This window comes from Vitis vinifera, chromosome 11 (genome assembly GCF_030704535.1).
Source record: "Vitis vinifera cultivar Pinot Noir 40024 chromosome 11, ASM3070453v1".
NCBI classification, from domain to species: Eukaryota; Viridiplantae; Streptophyta; class Magnoliopsida; order Vitales; family Vitaceae; genus Vitis; species Vitis vinifera.
In genome coordinates this window covers 15,867,375-15,889,899 of record NC_081815.1, presented here as the reverse complement: position 1 = coordinate 15,889,899, position 22,525 = coordinate 15,867,375, and the positions used below count along the sequence as shown (strand labels likewise).

At 32.4% G+C, this 22,525-nt stretch overlaps 1 protein-coding gene across 2 annotated transcripts; it reads left to right on the top strand.

Moving 5' to 3' along the window:
- Positions 1-2,389: 2,389 nt before the first annotated feature.
- On the top strand, positions 2,390-19,494 carry LOC100265994 (phenylalanine--tRNA ligase, chloroplastic/mitochondrial). Of its 2 annotated transcripts, XM_010658486.3 has the most exons (11): positions 2,433-2,744; positions 3,642-3,832; positions 10,719-10,925; positions 11,020-11,137; positions 11,558-11,634; positions 13,710-13,889; positions 14,080-14,124; positions 14,408-14,512; positions 15,548-15,661; positions 15,762-15,853; positions 19,065-19,494. In XM_010658486.3, the coding sequence occupies exons 1-10, from the start codon at positions 2,549-2,551 to the stop codon at positions 15,810-15,812; spliced, it is 1,284 nt and encodes a 427-aa protein (XP_010656788.1). In that variant the 5' UTR covers positions 2,433-2,548; the 3' UTR covers positions 15,813-15,853; positions 19,065-19,494. The 2 variants fall into 2 exon arrangements, with proteins under 2 accessions (XP_002270417.1, XP_010656788.1); XM_002270381.5 differs by lacking the exon at positions 19,065-19,494 and having other exon boundaries at positions 2,390-2,744; positions 15,762-16,062.
- The last annotated feature ends 3,031 nt before the right edge of the window (positions 19,495-22,525 follow it).

The following is a 22,525-nucleotide window of genomic DNA, read 5'->3' as shown; positions in this document are numbered from 1 at the left end:
AATAATTAAAAACTCAAATAATGATACAATTAATATAAAAAATTTATGAAAAAAATTGGTCTAGAATGATTCTATTGTTTCTCTTTCATATAGAATTATTATTTTTTGATTTTTTTTTCACTAGGCAAATGAACTCTAAATTAAACAAGACTTAATGTTTGAATTCATTAACAATTTTAATAATTTTTAAAAATAATTTAAAACTTAAATAATGATACAATTAATACTAGAAATTTTCCATTTTTTTCACTAAGAAAATAAACTCAAAATTAAACAAAACTTAATGCATTGGATTCATTAACAAGTTTACTAATTTTTAAAAACTCAAATAGTGAACTAATTAATATAAAAAATTTATGAAATAAAGATAGTTTAGAATAACTCTATTGTTTTTCTTTTACATATATGGAACCATCATTTTTTGATTTCTTTTTCACATGACAAATGAACTCCAAATTAAACAAGACTTAATGCATTTGATTCATTAACAAGTCTAGTAATTTTTAAAAATAATTTGAAACTCAAATAGTGAACCTATATTAATATAAGAAATTAATGGATAAAAATTAGTTCACAATAATATAATTATTTTTTTTATACATAATTATATTTTTATAAATTTTCTCAGTAGCAAAACAAACTTCGAATCAAGGATACTTTGTATTAATTTTATTAATAGGTTCATTTATTTTAAAAAATAATTTGGAACTCAAAAAATAGATCTAATCACTAAAATGAAAATCAAAATTGATGTATTGTGAGCTATGATTTTACTGTATATTATATACACATAACAATTTTTTTTTTTTGAATTTTCTCACTATATAAATAAATTATAAATTAAGTAAAAAATAATTAATAATTTAAATTCTTTAAGAATCTTTTACTATTTAAGAATAATTTGAAATTCAAAAAACTAATCCAATTAATTGCAAATGAATTAAAAAATATATCCAATTAATTGCAAATTAAATCAATATATTCTAGAATATTAAGTTCATAATTGAGTATTAAATGTATCCATATAATGAAAAATTTGACTCATTTATGTGTTTAAAAAGTTAAACCTTACTCATTATAATAATAATTATTTTAAAATTATTATTATTATTTATTTTTAGCAAAAAAAAATAAAAATTAGGACGAGGCTAATCCATTAAATTTCTAACATATACTAAAATAGTTTTTTTAATAAAAAAACTCAAAATATGATTTTATTATAATATTATTATTGATGTTTTACTAACAATAATTTATTTGTAATTATATTTATTTTATTTTTAATAAAACTTGAATTATATTTAATTAATATTATATAAAATCAATTTACAATTTTTTTTATAAAATTAAAAAAAAAATTATAAGCAACTTATCGAAACAAGTTTTTAATTGTTTTATTCTTAAAAATAATTTACTAAATACCCTTATTTTTATAAAACTCTAAAAACCTGTTTTTGTTTTTCAACTTAAAAATATTTTTAAAAAACAATAATAAGAAAACATGGCTAAACCTTCCTTCATTTCTAATTTCACAAAAAAAAAAAATACAACTCTTAAGATGTCTTTTTTGTTTTTTTGGTAGTTTGATGTTTAGCACGGTGTGGAAATAAAAAAAAATGTAAAAAAACAATAATTTTAAAAAAACTACAGAGTATCATTTTCGATATTTATGTAAATATTGGACTTATTTGGTTAAAAAAATAAAAAGATAAAATGGGTCAATCTTGAAAGTTAAGAAATATAAATACTTAAAGTGTTTTGATAAACTTAATACTTATTATTTAATGATTTAAGTTGACTTTTAGTTAAATTATATTTAAATTGTTAACTTAAAACTTATTACTTAATTTTTATTTTTAAGTGTTAAAATTGTTTGATAAAATTAATTTAAAATTTATTCTAAATTATCAAATTAACATATTTATTTTTATAAATTATAATTAGGATAAAGGAGGTCATGTAGTAGCAAAAGAGATCGTGAAGGTAATTATGACAAATGAAGACAAAAAAGTAAAATAAAGATGTAAATTTAAATTAAGTCATTTTAAGTTATTAAGTTGGTTTATTAAACATCCATCTAGATGATGCTCCTTTTTTTGATTAAAAAAAAAAAAATTAAAATATTTATTTTTTCTATTAAGTTAAAAGTAATTTATTGATATCAACTAAGATACAACCTATTAATAACAAGTTTATTTTATTTATATTGATTGATATCAATATATTACTTTTAACTGAATTTTATTCGGTTAGATAACAAATGCTACCTTACACTAACACAAAAAAAAACTTTCTATCACCTTATTTTTTTTTAAAAAACATTTCCAGTAACTGTTGGCAAACAAATCCATACTATTTTAAATATCAATTTTTGTAAATATAACATCTACCATATCTGAGTAGATGTTTCAAATGTGCCCTAATGTGGCTTAATAAGCAAAATTTCTGATCACAATTTTGACACATCTCGGTAGTGTTAGGGGAGAAAATAGAAGAAGCAGAGAAGCTTATCAACTTCAGAGGAGCTACTGCTCGCCACCACCACTTCATGGCTGTAGCCATTTCACTTGTTCAATCCACTCTCTTCTCCAAACCCTCCATTTTTCTCCGCAGAAATGCCCTCAAGGGCTTCTCCTTTTCCATTCCTTTCTCCTCTTCTTCTGCTCAGAAGACTCAGAGTCACAAGTGGAGGCAACCGGTGGTCTCGGTTCTGGAGCTCGGTGGAGTCAAGATTGGCAAAGATGGTAACATCCCAAATTCCAGAATCGTGTTTGAAAGGATCTGTAGCTTTGATTTCGTGTGCCTAATTTGCGTTTTTGCAGACTTTTGCACTCAACTTGTGTCGTTTGTTTGCAATTTCACAATCTGATTTCTTTTCTGTTGTGCTTTTTTATTTATTTTTTTTGTTTGGCGACATTGGAGTTGATATGCACGCTTAGCGGGTTACGTTTCTGTTCTATTTGTTTTACTGTTGGAGGAGTTTGGTGCATTTATGTAACTAGGCTTGCAATTTCGCCCTCTGATAAAGGTTAAATTTTATTTTATTTTATTTTATTTTTTTTATGGTGTATTTATCCTGGGTATATGGAGAAATTGGGATTCTGTACTGGGTTTCTGGTATTTTTTCAATGGGTTTGATATATATGAATGTGGGTTTTGTAGGGAAGGTATGCAATTTCCCTGAAACTAAGAATGCGATTACAGTTTTGATTTCCTTTATATTTTTATCTTTTATACTTTTCTGTGTATTGGTTGATATCAAAATTCATCTAATAGGTTGTTTTTGAATGCTTTAGATTGCTTTAATGTAGTTGAATGGGGGATTTTGTTTCTAAAACTTAGTGTCAATTTCATTTTTTTTTTTTTCAATTTGAAGACATGGGAGTCCATGTGAGTGAAATTGATGTACTGGAGTTTTTGGATTTTGCTGATTGCCTTGATAAACTTGGCTTGCAGAGCCTTAAAAAATAAACTAGACTCAGTAAGCTATATCTCAGATGATACTTTGTCAGGGTGTGAAATGCAACTTGGAGTCTTTGTATTTTTTTTAATTTTTTGGGTTATTTTATTCTGGATATTTGGTAAAATTAGAATTCATGTTCTTTTGATTGGCTTGATTCATTTGGTTGTGGTGTTTGTAGATGTGGTGAGAGACGATCCAACAAACAATGTCCCGGATGAAATTTTTTCAAAACTTGGAATGCAGCTTCACAGGAGGGATCAACACCCAATTGGAATTCTGAAGAATGCAATATATGATTATTTTGATGCCAATTACTCAAACAAATTTGATAAGTTTGACAACCTTTGCCCCATAGTCTCCACAAAAGAGGTTTGACCATTAAGAAATAAAATAGAAATTGTATGCTTGCTTTTTTTTTTTTTTTCACTGTTTTGAGCCATACGTTGCACTATTTAGAACTTGTATTATCTTGCTATTATTGGTGCTTGAAATTTTGTTGGTGTCTTTATTTCTTTTGCTGCCTATTTCCTGTTGGTTTTTGTCTTGTCCTAGGTGTTTTAATTCCATCTACTATGTTGTAAGTAGGGAACCTGGCATCCTAACTTAAATATCAAAGAAAGTCCAGAACAGGCATTCAGTTTACCAGGTGTATCAGTTCTCTACAGTGCTTATTCAACTCTTAATTGCAGTATTCTTGACTTACTCCAAATTTGAAATTCATTTGGTGAAATAATGGCATGATACTTATAGTGGTCTCTTAAGGGAAAGGTTTTCTTTGACCTAGCTTTCGTACAAAAAAGTCAAGGACGGTCTTGCAGATTTGTTATTGTATAGGTGTATATTTCTCTATCATGATACATGCAAGAAAAATTGAAGGAAAGTTCTTTTTTATTTTTTTTATTTTTTTATTTAAAAAAAAGAAAAAGAAATTGAAAGTTAATTTATGTTCCGAGAGTGACAGTAGACAACATAGGATCCAAAAGGACATATTGTCTCTTAGGAAAGTATAATTCATAGCATGTTTCAATCACTTACAGGTTATTTTAGTCCTTTTAAATTGGTTTATTTAATTTTGTTTTCTTTTTAGTAGGCAAGCAGAAAATATATTTATAACACCTATTATTATCATTATTTTGGTAATTAGCGTTGGTGGAAATCGTAAAAATTCTCTAATAGTATTGGAGGGGAAAAAATTACTTAGGAATTTTTATTAAATGCAATTATCATAATGATAATAATTAATTAGAATAATATAAGTTTGTAGTTGGAAAAATTTTAAAAAATAAAAGCTTTTGGAAAAGTCTGGATAGGATTAGAAAATTCTTGGATTTCAAGGAGAGCTTAGGTGGGATCTAAAGCATGGGGTTGTTATCTATTTCAGTATTTGCTGCTCTTCTCTCTTATAGGTGTTCAGTTGCAGCTTGTACACTCTGAGCATACTTGGGTTGTGCCCCCTTTTGTGTTCTTCAATATAATCTTCAGGCACATTAGTAGCGCAATTTCTATTCAACACTTCTCACTTCAAACAACATTCAGTAATCTAAATAGCATTTATCAAATTATTTGTCACTCACCATTAGATTTATAAAGCACCCAAAATATGAATCTTCTTCTTAAGCATGAGAAATTATCATCATTATAAACTCCATGTTTGGCTTGTGCTTACAAGCATAATGATAAAGGATGATGCTTCATGTCTTATCATGAAATATAATGATGTCATAAAATAGATGATTAATAAAATATTAGGAGCCCATTTCAAATGCTTAATGGAATTGAAAATTATTATAGAGCAAGTGCATATTTCACTCGAACTTTTATACAGTAGTGCTAGCTTATTTTTTTGATAAGCAAGCGAATATATATAAAAAGGCTTAGAAGCCGCAAAGCATACAGGAAGTATACGAGGCTACCAACCCCCGAAACAAAAAACAAAACAACCCAATCCCTATTTGGAGGCTAACCACTCCAAGAAACCTATTAGGGAATTCGACTCCATATCAATGTATACTTTAGCCCATCCCCAAATATTGTAAACAAACGAAGTTTTTAACTTCTGAAAAGCCAACACTCCCCCCTTAAAAGTTAGTCTATTCCTCTCCTTCCATATTATCCAGAAAATGAATAACGAAATGGATTTCCACACTTTTTTCCTTTTTCTCCCCACAAAAGAGCCTTTCCAACTACTAAGAACCTCCTTTACAGAATTTGGAAAGACCCACTGTACACCACATAACGCAAGAATGATGTCCCACAACCCTTTTGCCACCGTACAATGTATTAAGATATGGTTGATCGTTGCCTCTTCGCACCCACACAAGTAACACCGGTTAGGTAGTTGCCACCCTCTTCTCTGCAGCCTATCCAAAGTGAGAACCTTCCCCCAAGTAGCTTCCCAAGCAAAAAAAGCAATTTTGGTTGGAACTTTGTCCACCCAAACATTACTATGAGGAAAATCCGCTCCTTCAGTATTTGCCAACACACTATACACTTTCTTGACTTTAAACAGCCCGTCCTCTCCTTTCTTCCAAATAACCGAGTCTTCTTCCAAATTTACTCTATAATCCCTCAACTCAACTAAGAGATTGCCCACCAAGCCCAACTCCCAGTCATTAAAGTCCCTTATCAACCTTAAGTTCCACCCTCCTTGACCCAAATTCTGATCCCAACATTCCTCCACTGTGATATTCCTATGGGCAGCCATGGAAAAGAGGTCTGGGAAGCCTTGGGACAGCACATTGTTTCCGCACCAAAGCTCAGTCCAAAACCTTATTCTATTGCCTTTTCCCACCTTGAACACCATATTTTCCTAACACCAAGTGGACTCCTTCAAGATCTCCTTCCATAATCCAACTCCAAACACCCCATTTGCCTTCCTTGTCCTCTACCCAAACTCCTCTTGCCCATACTTAGCCTCAAGCACTTTTTTCCAAAGCTCCTCCTTAGCACACGCAAATCTCCAAATCCATTTGCCTAGGAGAGCTTTGTTCAAGCAAGCAAGCTTCCTTAGTCCCAACCCTCCCTTTTCTTTATCCGCGCACACCACATCCCATTTGACTAGGTGAGCCTTGTCCCCCCCATTGGCTCCTCCCCACAAAAAGTCTCTTTGAAGCTTTTCAATCCTTCTTGCCACTGAATTAGGCATACGGAATACCGACATTTGATACAAGGGAATGCTGGCCAGCGTACTCTTTATAAGAGTAATCCTCCCTCCTTTGGATAAGTATTGGCGTTTCCAAAGAGCAAGCCTCCTCCTCATTTTCTCCTCCACCCCATCCCAAACGGAAGAGGCCCTATTTGACGCCCCAAGGGCCAGCCCCAAATAAACAGTAGGCAGCTGCCCCACCCTACACCCAATTTCAGCCGCCATTTCAAGCACCCCATCCACCTCCCCTATCGGAATAACCATACTTTTGTCCAAGTTAATCTTTAATCCTAAGGCTGCTTCAAACCAAAAGAGGATCCAGCTCAAATGCAACAAAGACTCTTTCTTTGCCTCGCAAAATACAATTGTATCATCTGCAAATAGAAGATGAGTAATATTGACAGCCTGCTCTCTTCCTCTCCATATCCTGCAGCCATGGATGAATCCCCATTCAACGGCCCTCGTGATGAGCGCACTTAGAACTTCCATTCCCATGACAAATAAGTAGGGGGAAAGGGGGTCCCCTTGCCTTAGTAGCCCTTTTGTACTTGAAAAAAACCCAGCTGGAACCCCGTTCACCAGCACTGAATACTTGACAGTGGAGATACAGCTCCACATCCATCCTATCCATTTTGGCCCAAAACCCATCTTTTGCATGACCTTTAGCAAAAATTGCCAATTGATGCTATCATACGCCTTCTCAATGTCCAGTTTACAGATTATACCTTTCTCTCCCCTTTTTTGCGAAGAGACTATTACCTCATTTGCGATTAGGGAGCCATCAAGAATCTGTCTCCCTTTGATGAAAGCATTCTGATCAGGAGAAATCACCTTTCCTATAACTTTTTTAAGCCTATTGGCCAGCACCTTGGCCAATAATTTATACAAACCCCCGAGCAAACTGATTGGCCTGTAGTCACCTAAGTCCTCCACCCCCCCTTTCTTTGGTAACAACACCAAAAAGGTATGATTCAGGCTCTTAATGAAGGAGTTCTGATCATGGAACTCCTTGAATAAATCCAAAATGTCTTCCTTGACAATCTCCCAACATCTTTGCCAAAAAGCCACTGTGAATCCGTCTGGACCCGAGGCTTTGTCCCCATTCATCCCCATTAATGCTGCATAGATTTCAGCCTCAGAAAATGGGAACTCAAGGGCTTCCGCTTCTGAGGGGCTGATCTGTTTCAGCAAGAGACCCCCTATATCCGCCTTCCAACCCGAGTTTTCCGAGAGGAGCTGCTGATACGCATTTGCTCCTTCCCTCATATCTTGTTCCTCTGTGATCCTCATCCCATTTATCTTAATTTTAACCAGGGCATTGACTCTCCTATGGGCATTGGCCATGCGGTGGAAAAACCCCGTGTTCCTATCCCCTTCCCTTAACCATAATTCCCTTGATAGTTGTCTCCAGTGCAATTCTTCCATCGACACCCACTTTGCATAATTCTCCTTAGCTTCCTTTTTGAGACCTAACTCCTCCTCTATTAAATTTCTCTCTTCTTCCACTAAATCGCAACGCTCCACTTGTTGTAGAGCTTCAGCTTTGTTTTTCTCCAATCTTCCAAAAATCTCCTTGTTCCAGATTTTTAAACTTTGTTTCAACCCCTTCAGCTTAGTCGCTAATCTGTAGCTCGGCCTGCCTCTAACCACTATCCCTTGCCACCACCCCTCTATCAGCTCTTTGAACCCCTCAGCTTTGAGCCACATATTTTCGAATTTGAAAGGGGACGGGCCTCTCCTTAGCCCTCCACCCTCTAGCAGAATCGGTACAGTAGTGCTAGCTTATAAATTCACAACTTTATAATCATGTGCTTGAATCAAATAAACTTAATGGATCTCAGCTACAACTGCCCCGCATTTTAACCATTGTTTTATGTTATGGGAATAGTGACCAAATTTCACAGTCCCATCATTATAATTTATGCATGTAATTTCATTTGTGGGACTTAGTTTTCACATGTCATAACTGTAATTTCTCTAATTTTATGAGTAAAAATAAAAAACACAAATTTTCTCTATTTTTGACTGAAACTTTAGGAACTTGGACTTTATATGGTGCAAATGTATGTTATCAGCCATTCCTTTTGACAAGTCATTAGTAGATACTATTTATAAAAGGACACAAAGGAGGATATAACTCAAGTTCACTTGTAGTAGACAAGTCACTTTGTGGGCTTCAAAAGAGAAAGAAACAACAATGAAGAAAAGCAACAAGAAAGTGCCCCTACCTCCCAAACTCTCAATAAACTATGGGAAGGATCTGCTGCTATTTAAGATAATTTCTTCTAATCAAACAAATAATGGTCCAAACATTTTCTCCTTTAATTTCTAAATTAGATCTTCAACCCACTTGAATGTTCTCATATTATTCTCCTTCCAAATGCATTGTTAAAGATAAAGAAATTCTTCTCCACACTTCCCTTTTCTCATTGACAAACTTTGCTTGCCAACCAGTCAAGGTGTCCTAGCTACCCAGTGATTTATTTAATCAGCCTTTCCCCATTCTTCTTACTTATACAATACCAATTTCGGATGATCCTCTCTCTTCTCACTGACTGGCCTATAGTTAAAGTCTTAAGGAAATATGAGATTTCCAACCTTATCTCTCCTAACCACCTTTTATTCGGAGTGTATTAGGAAATTCCTATTGAGATAATTGTATGCCTTTCTCAATGGCTTGAGCACAATTACCTGTAACAGTACTTAGCCTGCACTAAGGTGTCAACATGCCTATTTTGATGGATTTTAGTTTGTGGGGATAATTAAAGTATTTGATAAAATATAGGTGCTGGTTTTAATAAATTGAAATTACTACTGAATGAAATTTGAAGCTAGATATTAGGAGGAGAAAGAAAGATAATTAATTTATTTGTATGACACTGTGACTTATAAATTGTGAAGCTTACTGGTTGGGAATTGGTTGAACAGAGGAACTTTTAATAGGGGAGAAAGAACCACACGTATTATTTGATGAGAAAATATGATTACATCAGCCAAAGGCCAAAAATATATGAGAAGTTCACTAATTGCATATTATCAGAAAGAGAGCTGAGCAACACATGATTCATGAACTTTTTAAAATTTGAAGGCGTGGGTCCAATGAGATACATTGCATCATATTACCAAATGAACCAAGGAAGTTTATGAATTTCCAAAACTTCCTGGTGATGCTCATTATTTTATGGTTCTTTGTTTTTAGGGTTCTTTATTTTCTCTTTTCCAAGATATCTAGAATATGGCATGGTAGGTACTTCTTGCTCCATTTCTCTTTGGAGCTCAATTCTTTGGCAAAGCAGGCAGAAAACAAATTAGAATCAACTTTAGCATGACTTGAAATCACAAATTTGACAAGAGATTTTCTCAAACTCTTTGGAGCTCAATTCTTTGGCAAAGCAGGAAGAAAACAAATTAGCATCAACTTTAGCATGACTTGAAATCACAAATTTGACAATAGATTTTGCAGTAGTGTGTTGAGGTCTTATCCGAATCCAGGTTGTGATGTGTGCATCAACGAGCCTTTCCATAAGCCTTGAAGCTTTGAGGTGTGTTTTGATGGTATGACTGGATAGTGAGCCACATTTTGATTTGGAATTTGGTTATGCATTTCTGTATCTCTATCTCCAAAATTATTAACTAATTTTAATCATTTGATCTATTTTTCAAAATAAACATTCAAAATTGAAAAGTTTGTGTCTCGAGTCTTCGGGCTTATGTGGGATAGAATGCCCTCATTAACTTTTGCTGTCAATGCATGTAATACCAGGTCAGTCAACACAGCCATTTTCTTACTTATGTTGACTTTTAATGGCTTAAAATTTGTGGCTTTGACAATCATAACCATGCTAACTCAAACTAATAACTAATAGTTATTGGATTTAAAGCTTGTTTGTTAATGTTCTTCATGGTTATACTTCTATTTTTAATCAATTCTCTTGGCCATCACTGTTTCCCCCTTATTAAGATTGGATATTTAAGTTTCAGAGAAGCAGCCTACTAAATCCTCAAGATAGATCCTATTTATAGCACATGAGAGATTTGGTCAATGTCTGCTTCCAAAATTCTTATTCATATTTCTATGAATTCTTATGCCAGAAAATATACTTCTTGCAGAATTTTGATGATGTTTTGGTTCCTCCTGATCACATCAGTAGGAGTTACAATGATACATACTACATTGATCCTCAAACTGTCTTGAGGTGTCACACCAGTGCTCATCAAGCAGAGCTGTTGAGGAGGGGACACACTCATTTCCTTGTGACTGGAGATGTTTATCGTAGAGATTCCATTGATTCAACTCACTACCCTGTTTTTCATCAGGTTTCTTATCTCTGATTCTTGCAATGATTGTTTTCTATTAACTAGTTTCTTAATGTTTTCTTCAGTTCAATAACTTTGCTTCCTGATCATGCAGATGGAAGGTGTTCGTGTCTTCTTGCCAGGTGATTGGGAGGCATCTGGAATGGATGGCACATCTTATGCGGCTGAGGATTTAAAGAAATGTCTTGAGGGTTTGGCACGGCACTTGTTTGGTAAACTTAGATCAGAAGATTGTCTTAATCAAATGCAAACTTAATCTGTTGCTGCTGCAGAGGGAAATATGGTTTGAGGAATTATTTACCAGATCTAATAATTCCAAATATGGGAAATACTGAGTAAAAGGGGGAAAAGAATAAAATAATAAATCTAAGTGGGGAAAGCAATTAATGTTAGACAAAAGCAGTATTGGTTGGTTATTTAGGAGTCAAATCAAGATAGTTCAGAATAATATATGGAATTATTTGTGATGCTCAGGGTACTGGTTAAGAATAATTTACAAATTACCTAAAGAAACATTTAAGAGTACTGTTAGCCTTAAAATTTCTGAAATCTATCAGAAAGGAGGTTGTCATCTTGAGGTTTACCATATACTGTATGGAATCTCCGTGGGCTAAATCTGTTGAAATTTGCAGGTGATGTGGAAATGCGCTGGATTGATACATATTTCCCTTTCACCAACCCATCATTTGAACTTGAGATATATTTTCAGGTATGCTTCTGATCTGGCTGGTGGTTACATTTTAGCAGTATATGTTTTGAACTAATTTTAGTAGAAACAGGCTCCATTTCATTTTTCTGTAAAACCTTTTGCAAGAAAGTAAAAATCATTTCCAAAATGTGAACTTCAGTTTATTCCATTGCTGGCACGTGTGGCTTTCATCTGATATTGCAAACACTAAGAATCATAGACTGATAATATTTCAATGCTTCTATGGAAGATTTGCAAATCCTTAAACCAATCCTATTGGTTTTTTGGAAATTATCAATGCTAAAGATTAATTTAGATAAGAGCACTTTATTTGAAATTAACACAAGTCAGGATTTGATTATCAGGCTGGCTTCAATGCTTGAATGCAAAGTTTCAGAATGACCTTTAACTTACTTGGGTCTTCCATTAGGGGGGAATCGAAAGGCAATTGCATTTTGGGATCCAATGATTGATAGAGTTTCTAGGAGACTGGATGGATGAAAAAGGACCTTTTTGTCTCTAGGAGGTAGAATTACTCTAATTCAGACATCCGTATCCCACATCCATAACTATTTCTTATCTCTTTTCAAGATTCGAATGTCAATAGTGTCCAAGATTGACAAATTGCAAAGAGATTTTCTTTGTTCGGGAGTTAGGGACAATAGAAAAGATCATCTCATTAGTTGGGACCTAGTTTGTAAGCCTAAGGAGTATGGAGGTCTGGGACTAGGGTTGATCACATTATAGTTAGATGGTCACATAGGTGACATTGGAAGGCCATTACATGGGTATTCCAGGTTTTTTCAAATTACACTCGTTTTGTGTTAGGTGACGGGTTGAGAATACACTTTTGAGAGGATTTGTGGCCGGGGGATTATCCTTTATGTTGATGACAAAGGGGTTGTGGGATTTACTTCAATTCTATTCTTCTTTCTAGGCCTCATGCATCGAGGTTTTTAAAGGCATTCTTCTAAGAGTTATCCAACTCAACTGGCTTGCAGTGTGTAAATCTAAAGCATTTGGAGATCCTTGAGTGGAATTTACGTTTGTAGTCTAAACCTTCTGTATAGATTCCTTGTATATAGTAGAGGAGGTCATTCATATTATGATTAGTTTTTTTTGTATTCGTGGGGAGGACTCCTTATCCTTCTCATGTTTCCATTCATATAAATATATAGATCTCTTGTTTCTAACTAAAAAAAAAAATATTTTAGTGCTTATAATAAACAGAGTCAAGGAAACCACACTCTCTTTGTTAAGTATTCATCTTCAGGGGTATTGCACTTAATGATATCATCTTAACCGGGCTATTGCACTTTCCTTGGAGGTAATCTTGTGACATGGAAAAGTAAGAAGGAGAATGTGATAGCAAGATCAAGCACTGAGGCTAAGTTTAGAGTAATGGCACATGGAGTTTGTGAACTTTTGTAGCTAAAAAGATACTTGATGATCTTAAAATCAAGTGGGAAGGACTTATGAAGCTCTACTGTGACAACAGATCAGCCATCAACATTGCACACAACCCTGTGCAACATGACCACACAAAACACATCAAAGTGGATTGACATTTTATGGTAGAAAAATTGGACAGTGGGATGATTTGTATGCCATACATATCGTCTGATGATCAGTTGACAGACATTCGAACCAAGGGATTGTCTACTTTGAGTTTCCAAGATATCACAAGCAAGTTGGGAACGGAAAACTTCTATTGACCAGCTTGAGGGGGAGTGTAAAAAATCCAGTAGATTTAGTTTAAATTAATTATTTTATTCTCTGGATATTTTTGTGCAACCTGTATGACTCCTAACTAGCAGGAAATCCTGATTTCATGGGATAGAAAGAGAAGTCAAGCTTCCCTATTTAGACGAATTCCTCTTGTATAAATTGAGCATGTACAGTTTTTTTATTTTTTTATTTTTTTTTATTTTTATTTATTTATTTATTTTTATGATTAAGAAAGAGAATTATTTTTTCTCCACAGGTTTGAATTTGAATATTTTTGTATCAACTTATTACTTGACAATTATTGCCTATAGTTTTTTTTGTGGAACTGCTATGATCTCACTATGCAACATCCATTGGTAATTTGTCAGGAGAAATGGTTGGAAGTTTTAGGTTGTGGGGTGACAGAGCAAGAAATATTAAAGAAAAGTGGTAAAACAGATAATGTTGCTTGGGCTTTTGGGCTTGGATTGGAACGGCTAGCAATGGTTCTATTTGGGATACCAGATATTCGGCTTTTCTGGTCAACTGATGAGCGGTTCACTTCTCAAGTAATTCCCCAATTCAGTAAATGATACTGTATTTTATTTTATTCTCCTTTTCTATGTCTTTGTGGTTAAGTAATCATTTCCAAAATTGAAATCCTTGGGAAAATAAAGCATGCTGAACATGAACCTTGTTGACATTCTCGACATCTGATTTAGTTCCCCTGAATGTTTAATATAAATGCTTTGTATGCAGTTCTCAAAGGGCCAGCTAGGGGTCAAGTTCAAGCCATTTTCAAAGGTATTACTCATGTTTTTTTGATTTTGATAATAGTAGTATCTTCTTGTGATGTTTTGTGTAATTGAAACTGTTGATTAATTTTCATGCAAAAGGATCCATGACATTTTGGGGGCCCACATTTTTAAGTATAACTAGAAAAAGTCCTTCATGTAAATTTGGCTTTTACATTCTGAAATCTAAAAGATTACTTACACACAATATAATAACTAAGTATTTATACCTGTTAGAGCCCCATGTAACCTTCTCTATTGGCTGCTAGAAACTGACTATTGTCTTTTTGCAGTATCCTCCTTGTTATAAGGACATGAGTTTTTGGATTAATGAGTCATTCACAGAAAACAATTTATGTGAGGTTGTTAGAGGAGTTGCTGGAGATCTTGTCGAGGAGGTATGCCTTTTTATGTTTCTTCCTGTAAATTGTTCATTAGCTATAGATCTGTTCATGGTTCACTAGGTAGAATTTTCCTAACCATTTTTATAGTTACACTGAAAGCACATTACTAATTTGTGTTTTAATTAGAGGTGTACATGGTTTGGTTGGTTTGGTTTTGAACATTAAAACAAAGCCAAACTGGCCTAATCAGTTTTATGTATTAAGAACCGGACTATTTGAACTTATAGAGGGAACTGATTGATTTGGTTCAGTTTAATAACAATAATTGATGTTAGTTTACTTTATTTCTTTGGTTCAGTTCAACAACAAAAACTGATTTTTTTTAATTACCTCGGGCCAAAACCAAAAAGCTCATATAGGAAATTGTTGGTCAAAAAGCTTAAAATAGTGCTATTACAATAAGTTGCTTTAGAGTTTGCTCAAATTACATCATTTTAACTCATTTTAAATCATATTATTGTAACACAACCACATGAACTTGGAAAATCTAGTCAGCTGAGTCATTGACAACCTGAATTGTCTTTGGGAGCATCCAGTATCTTTTCTCCTTTGTGAGGGCAGATAACTGGTTTGGGTCCCCTGCATCATTTTTCCCAGGTTGCAGAGCTGCTGTATGTGTATAGAAAATAATATGTTCTTCCTTCATAGCTTTAAGTGCCATCAGGAGTTGAATATACAAAGATGAGTGGGATGACTCAAAATGGTGGACTCATGAAGACCTTCACTCTGATTCGTTGATGCTGAACATATAATTGTGATGAAAGGGGACTTTGGAAGTTAATATTCTTGTGAAGTGTTTCACATATTGAAAGTTTCATAAAGAGGTTAAAATTGAGAAATTACTATTCTCTATCTAATTGGATTGAAGTCAATTTTTCGTTCAAAATTTATCATCTATTCCAAGATGATTGTTACCAATCTGATCTATAGTGAAACAGTTGCCATAATGGTCCCTGTTCCTCCCAGTGCCTGAAAGTGGAGCTTCATTGTGAAGTTTTCTAAACTATTAGATATATTTTTGACTGCCAGGTGCAATTGATTGACAATTTCACCAACAAGAAAGGAATGACCAGTCAATGTTATCGGATAGCATACCGGTCCATGGAGCGTTCACTTACAGATGAGGAGATAAATGAGTTGCAGGTATGTCATGTTTAAGGGATTTTGTACAAGTAATTAGTATTTTGTCTTGATTGCTGGTAATAACTGATAACCTGGAATTTGGCTATGATTCTGGGTGTAGTGGAATGTTAGGGAGCAAGTGCAGAGCAAGTTGAAGGTTGTTCTTAGATGAGATTTCTGATGCTGGGAACCTAGTTTTACTATCTCACTCTCGTAAGTCTACTTATGGACATTTTCTTTTATTATTCTTTTTGTTCCTACCTTGTACATTTTGCAATTATCAGCAAGAGTTTGAATTAGTTACAGTTGGGAAATTATGTATTCAAAACCAGCTCTAATGAGAGAAACACTTTGAGGAAAATAAGGAAAATGTACTAAAAGGAATAATGCATAAGTTGTTGAATGTGAAATTTATTTTTATATATAGTGTTTCTCTAATTTTTTAAAAATGCCTCACCTCAAATATAGTAATTAATCTCTCTAATTTATTTTGTAAAATCAGAAACAACCATTTTAGTGGATTGGAATAGTGGGTACAAAGTAATGTGAGAAATCTTCCCAATCAGTATAAAACTTCTTCATGCAAATATTTATGAAAATAGGTGTATACTAGTCCAAAAAGATAAATTTATCTTAAAGGCCAAAAAATCTCTTATAGAAGAAACCAAATGTCTTACTCCATGCTTTGCTAACCCATCCCTTCACAATTAGTTTAGTGATGAACCAACAAAAGGAACATATCAATTCTGATGAAGTATCAATAATTTGGAGTTATGACCCATCAAACATCTAGGGTTCTCTTTTTTCCGTGGTCGTCCGTGATATTACAATGGTAGAAGCTTCTTCTACTAGGAGATTGGAGAGGCCTGAAGCTTTTGCTTGCAACAAACTCTCTAAAAGGGTTAGAATCTCTGCCTCAACGGCTAAACTCTAACTAATGGATTTAGAGAATTGTCTTATTATTGTACCATAGTGGTCATTGAGTAACTCTCTAATCCCCAACTCCCCTATGTTACCCAAACGACTCCATTAACATATAGCTTATAGGTTATGCCACACTTCTGAATGTAGGTCAAGGATGAGATATTGATGCTATGCTTATCCATCTTGTTCCATGGCCCAAAGTAGCCTTTAGGAACTATTTTCGTGTTTGTTAGGCTAAATTATACCTTTTCATCCTCAATATTTATGTCAATGCCAAGTTTTAGCTTGAGTTTGGATTGCCTATATTGTGGGAAGGAAATAAAATAGGAAGAAACATGAAATTCTCTTGTTTGGTTTACCATGAAAAGCAGGGTATAATAGAAAGAAGCTGCTTAAACAGTTGAAGGACATTTTGAAGGTCATAGTTTTAGAATGTTTAAATAGAAATCTCAAAATAGACCCTACATTTCCTAAAGAGAACTTGTTTTCCTAAAATATGATATGGGAAGCAGATTTTTATTTACTTAAAATTTTGGAAATGTTAATATTATTGTTATTTTAATAAATAAATAAAAACAGTTTTAAAATGATCTTGAACTTAATTTTGCAAGATTACTGGTAAAAGTAGGAGGTAAAAAGCTATCTCAAACAGGCCCTGAGCCCTTTGCAACATTCCCTTGAGTTTGTTTGCCCTCATAGGATTTGTGGTTGTTAAGTTTCCTTTTACTATTTGGGTTGTAATAGATTATTCCTCAAAGGAAACGTCAGTAGCTAATTTGATTCCTTTCTTTTGGGACATGCTTAGAACATTGCAATAAAGAATGAGAATGAGAAATCTATTTCATTTTTCATTTATTAGTGTGTTTGAATTGTTTTTCTTATAATGAAAATAGAAATAAAAAAATTATTATCATTGAAATCAGAACTCACTCTTATTAGATTTTGTTTCTCGTCCTTTATGTAATTCATCCCCATTTTCATCCCTTTCTAATTTCCAATCACCATCTTGGAGTCTTCTAAGGTTTTTGCCTAAGAACTAACTCCCAAAGGATTGGTGTGGTAATCATTGTTTTTGTTAGCCGTTTCAAGTTTTTGGGTCTTTCAAGCAAGAAGGTTGTATTTGGTATGCAAGAATAGAAATGGAAATATATATATATATATATATATGTATGTATGTATATATATAATTTTTTTAAAGAAAAACAATTTATGCATTTATTTAATATATATATATATATGTATATATATATTTTTTTGGTACAGTTCCTATCATGATGTTGACATTGTTTAAAATTAATTATGTTAAGACTCTATTTGATAGTGATTTAAAAAAGTGTTAATAATCTAAAAAGTGTTTATGAAAAAAAAAGGGTATTTAGCAAAATTTAGGAAACACTTTCATAAATTGAAAAAATTACTTATAGCGTTAAAAATTCACTTGTAGTATTTCCTAGAGAAATACTTAGAACCTGTTTGGTAACGATTCTAGAAAGCGCTCTTAATATTTTTAATACTTGAATTTTTTTATCATTTAAGTATTAAATATGTTAGAAATGTTTTTTAAAATTACTTCTAAACACACTCTTATAATATGTTTGATAGTGATTATAAAATCCGTTTTTACATATTTTTACACTTGAATAATAAAAATTTTCAAGTGATTATAAAAGCCGTTTTTAAATATTTTTACACTTGAATAATAAAAATTTTCAAGTATTAATAATATTAAAAGTGCTTTCTAGAATTATTATCAAACAAACTATAAGAGTGTGTTTTATAATGATTTTAAAAAATGTTTTTAGTTATTTTAACATTTAAAATTTTTTATTTTTTATTATTTAAGCATTGGAAATATTATAAAACATTTTTTAAAATTATTGTTAAATACATTTTTAAACGGATGATAATCCTAAAAATATTTCTAAAGAAAAGATTTTCACTAAAAAAATACTTGTTCGGACTAATAGGTTTCATGTTACGTCAATTCGAACTTGCTCGATGTGTTCAATTGCTACCTTATAATGCAATTGGATTCTCTGCTTCAATCACTGTTTTTGTTTTTGTATTCCTAATTTATCCACTAGGTCAGTTTGGTTGGTTCTTTGCGCCTAGTTTTGGTGTAGCAGCTATATTTTGATTCATCCTCTTTTTCCAAGGGTTTCATAATTGGACGTTGAACCCATTTCATATGATGGGAGTTGTCGGTGTATTGGGCGTTGCTCTGCTATGCGTTATTTATGGTGGTACTGTAGAAAATACTTTATTTGAAGATGATGATGGTGCAAATACATTCCGGGCTTTTAATCCAACTCAAGTTGAAGAAACTTATTCAATGGTCACCGCTAACCGCTTTTGGTCCCAAATCTTTGGGGTTGCTTTTTCTAATAAACGTTGGTTACATTTCTTTATGTTATTTGTACCCGTAACCGGTTTATGGATGAGTGCTCTTGGAGTAGTCGGTCTGGCTCTGAACTTACGTGCCTATGACTTTGTTTCCTAGGAAATCCGTGCAGCGGAAGATCCTGAATTTTGAGACTTTCTACACCAAAAATATTCTCTTAAATGAAGGTATTCTTGCTTGGATGGCGGCTCAAGATCAGCTTCATGAAAACCTTATATTCCCTGAGGAGGTTCTACCTCGTGGAAACACTCTTTAATGGAACTTTAGAAGTAAAAGTACTGTTAAATGCACTCTACGATAGAATCATCCTGGGTGTGAGGCTCCCTGGAACGGACTCTGCACTCTAATATAGAATCATCCTGAGTGTGAGGCTTAGAAGTGCGTTTTTGTTGTACATTGCAAAAGCAAACGTGCCTTTCACTCTGATTCCATGGCTCTTGCAGCACTACGTACCTTGCATAACTATTAGTGAATATTGCAAAACATCGACTTTTACATGACCATAATTGATTTAGGTGCGTTTGAACGCCATTTAATGGCACCTTTGCCACTCCACCTCCACCTCACAACTCAAATGCCTCTCAAAATTCAGCAAGAGCCATCTTCTAAATTCCGATGTAGGGAGGAGTATTCAAAGCAACATGGCTGGCAGATGATGGTGGATATTGGAATTCAAGGTCCTTTCCGTATGTTCTTTTAAGAAGATAAAAAAAAAAACATGGTCTAATTTAAGCCACTTCAAGAAGTTTGAAGAAGAGTGAAGGACAAAAACAAATAAAATAGAAAAATGGCTAGTGGGTCGTAGATAAAAGTAAAATCTAATTTGTGGGCTGCGGCTACAGGGAAAAGAAAAATAAAATAGAAAAATGGAATACAAGAATAAATTTTAAAAATGGTTTTACGTTCTTTTCAAGAATAAGATATTATTTGAAATTTCAATTAGAAAAAACAATATTTTTGGATCCATTTTTTGATGATGTCTTTTCATGATGATGCAATGCAGTGGTGAAGTCAGAAAGTTTGGTTTAAAGGGGTAAAATTATTTATTTATATTATAATAAATTATTTATTTATTTGAAAAATATGATATCCTCCTTATTATTTAAGGATACTAAGTAATTTATAAATTGTTATATATAAAAGTAGGTAAAAATATTAAATTAAATCATCAACTTATAAAAAAATATTATTAAAAATTAAAAATTTGATTCTATAAAAAGAATTCAAAAGATTTTAAAAAAGATTAAAAAAAAATTATTTTTTCATAAAATTTTTATAAAATTTGAAATTTTATTTTTAAATCATTAAGTATAAAATCAATTGAAAGTGTTGAAATCTTTTACTTAAAAACTATTTATCATATGATAATTATGAGAGTGACACATTCAATAGCATATTAAATGCCATGATATTTAAAGTTTCAATGAATTTATATGTCATTTTAATAAATATAAATATTTACTAAAAATTTAATAGTTATTATTGTCTATAGTTTAAAGTATTTTAATAGTCATATTATCTTCAAGACTAAACATAAACTCAATAAATATGAATAAATTTAAAATTTACAAATGGAATCAGAAGAAAATACACCATCAAAAACTTGTTTAACAAAATATCAAATACAAAATGATTAAAAACTTAATTTTATTAAAAAATTATAGGAGATAGAAAATAAAATAAGATAATGTTAACATGTGAAATTTTTTTATAAAGATAGAAAAAAAGGGTAAGTTGTTCATAAATTTTGAAAAATATGATACTCTCCTTCATCATTCCACAAAGCAATTAATTTGAGCATTGATATAAATAAAAATATTAAATTAAATCAACTTACCAAAAAGTTGTTAATTTGACAAAAGGAAAAACATTAGATGACAATAATTATGGTATGTGACATAGGGAAATCTAATACATGTTAAATGAACAAGAGGTATTAGAGACCTTAACTAATGCCTCGATTCGACCCAAAAAAGGGAATTCAACCCAACACCACAACGATAGGGAAGCATATTAGTCTTGGGTTAAAAGAGACCATTGTGCATGTTTCACTATGTTGAGTATCATGCACTATAATTTAATAGGAGAGTTTGAGAATTGTTCTATTGCCCAGGACATGTGGAATAAGCTCAAGTTTGCCTATGATTTGACATCTACAACTAGGCTACAAGCGCTCACTTTGAAGTTCGAACAATATGTCATAGACTCCAAACACACCATAATTGAACATTTTGAAGACAATGTTAGCCTTAATTCGTGACTTAAAGGTGGTCAATAACAACCTGATTGATGAGTAGCAAGTTACAATTATTATTCAATCTTTCCCTAAATCATGGGGCAAATGAAACTTGTGCTCACACACAATGATGATGTCAAAAAGCCCTTCTACCAAAGAGAAGAATAACAACACCAAATAAGCAAAGTTCAAGAGAGAGAATGAGAAAACAAGCTTAGGGGTAAGTGATTCCTTTATGGCCTTTTGGGATTGTAGAAAAGAAAAACCTAGTATACCTAAGGAAAAGGAAAGTACATAGAGTAATGGATACATTTTAGGTCCACTATCTATAATTATTTACAAGGTTTTCAAGAAGCGAGAATGTTATATGATGGGGATGTACTTACCTTAACTTTAATTGCAAGGTTAGCAGGTTAATGAGAAATATTACTTCTTTTATATGTGACTTCATTATTACTTTGCCAAGTGTTAAGAATAATAAGATCTCATTAAAAGTAAAAGGAACTTAACCCTAATCAAACATTTGGCTGAAAGATCAAGATCAAGAGTCTTAAGGCTTGTTTGGTTCCTATTTTCAAGAACGATTTTCTGTTCTTGAAAACAAAAAACACAAAAAACTTGTTTGGGGAAGGGGGTGTTGTTTTTTTGTGTTTTCTGCGTTCTCAAAAACCATTTTTTTGAGAACAATAAAAAAATGTTTTCATTGTTTTTTCACTGTTCAAATAATAGATTTATTTTGTGTTTTCTCTTTTTTCTTTTTGTGTTTTCTCAGTTGTTTTCTGTGTTTCCATAAAGGTGAGCTCCACTCAACCACCACATCCTCACCCGCAAACTCTGTTTTCTTCCTTAAATTATTAAAATTAATATACTTATATATGGTGACAAAGTCATCATTTGTTTAAGAAAATTATAACTGGTCTAAAAATTTCAAAATTGAATAATTTTTTTTTAATTTAAATGAATTGTGCATATGAAAATTATTTATATATTTATAATATCAAGTTAATGGAAAATAACACTTTATTAATTAAAAAATAAATAACTTTTAAACATGTTTTTTATTTTACTTATTTTTAAAAACTTTTTTATTAACTTAACCAAACATGTTTTTTTTTTTTTTTTTTTTTTTTTTTGTGTTTGAGAACAAAAAATGTTTTCCAGAATTCAGTTCCCAAACACAATTTTTTTTTCTTCTGAAAACACAAAAAATTGTTTTCAAAAACTGTTTTCCAGAACAGTTTTCAAAAATAGCAACCAAATAGACCCTTAGGCTTTATTTGGAAAGTGTTTTTGAAAAATGATTTTTGAAAACATTTCTTTAATG

Excerpts from the sequence above, each read along its gene's own strand:
- LOC100265994 (XM_010658486.3), top strand. The coding sequence starts at position 2,549 with ATGGCTGTAGCCATTTCACTTGTTCAATCCACTCTCTTCTCCAAACCC. Across the intron at positions 3,833-10,718 it reads CCATAGTCTCCACAAAAGAG|AATTTTGATGATGTTTTGGT; the intron begins GTTTGACCATTA and ends TACTTCTTGCAG. Across the intron at positions 13,890-14,079 it reads ATGAGCGGTTCACTTCTCAA|TTCTCAAAGGGCCAGCTAGG; the intron begins GTAATTCCCCAA and ends CTTTGTATGCAG.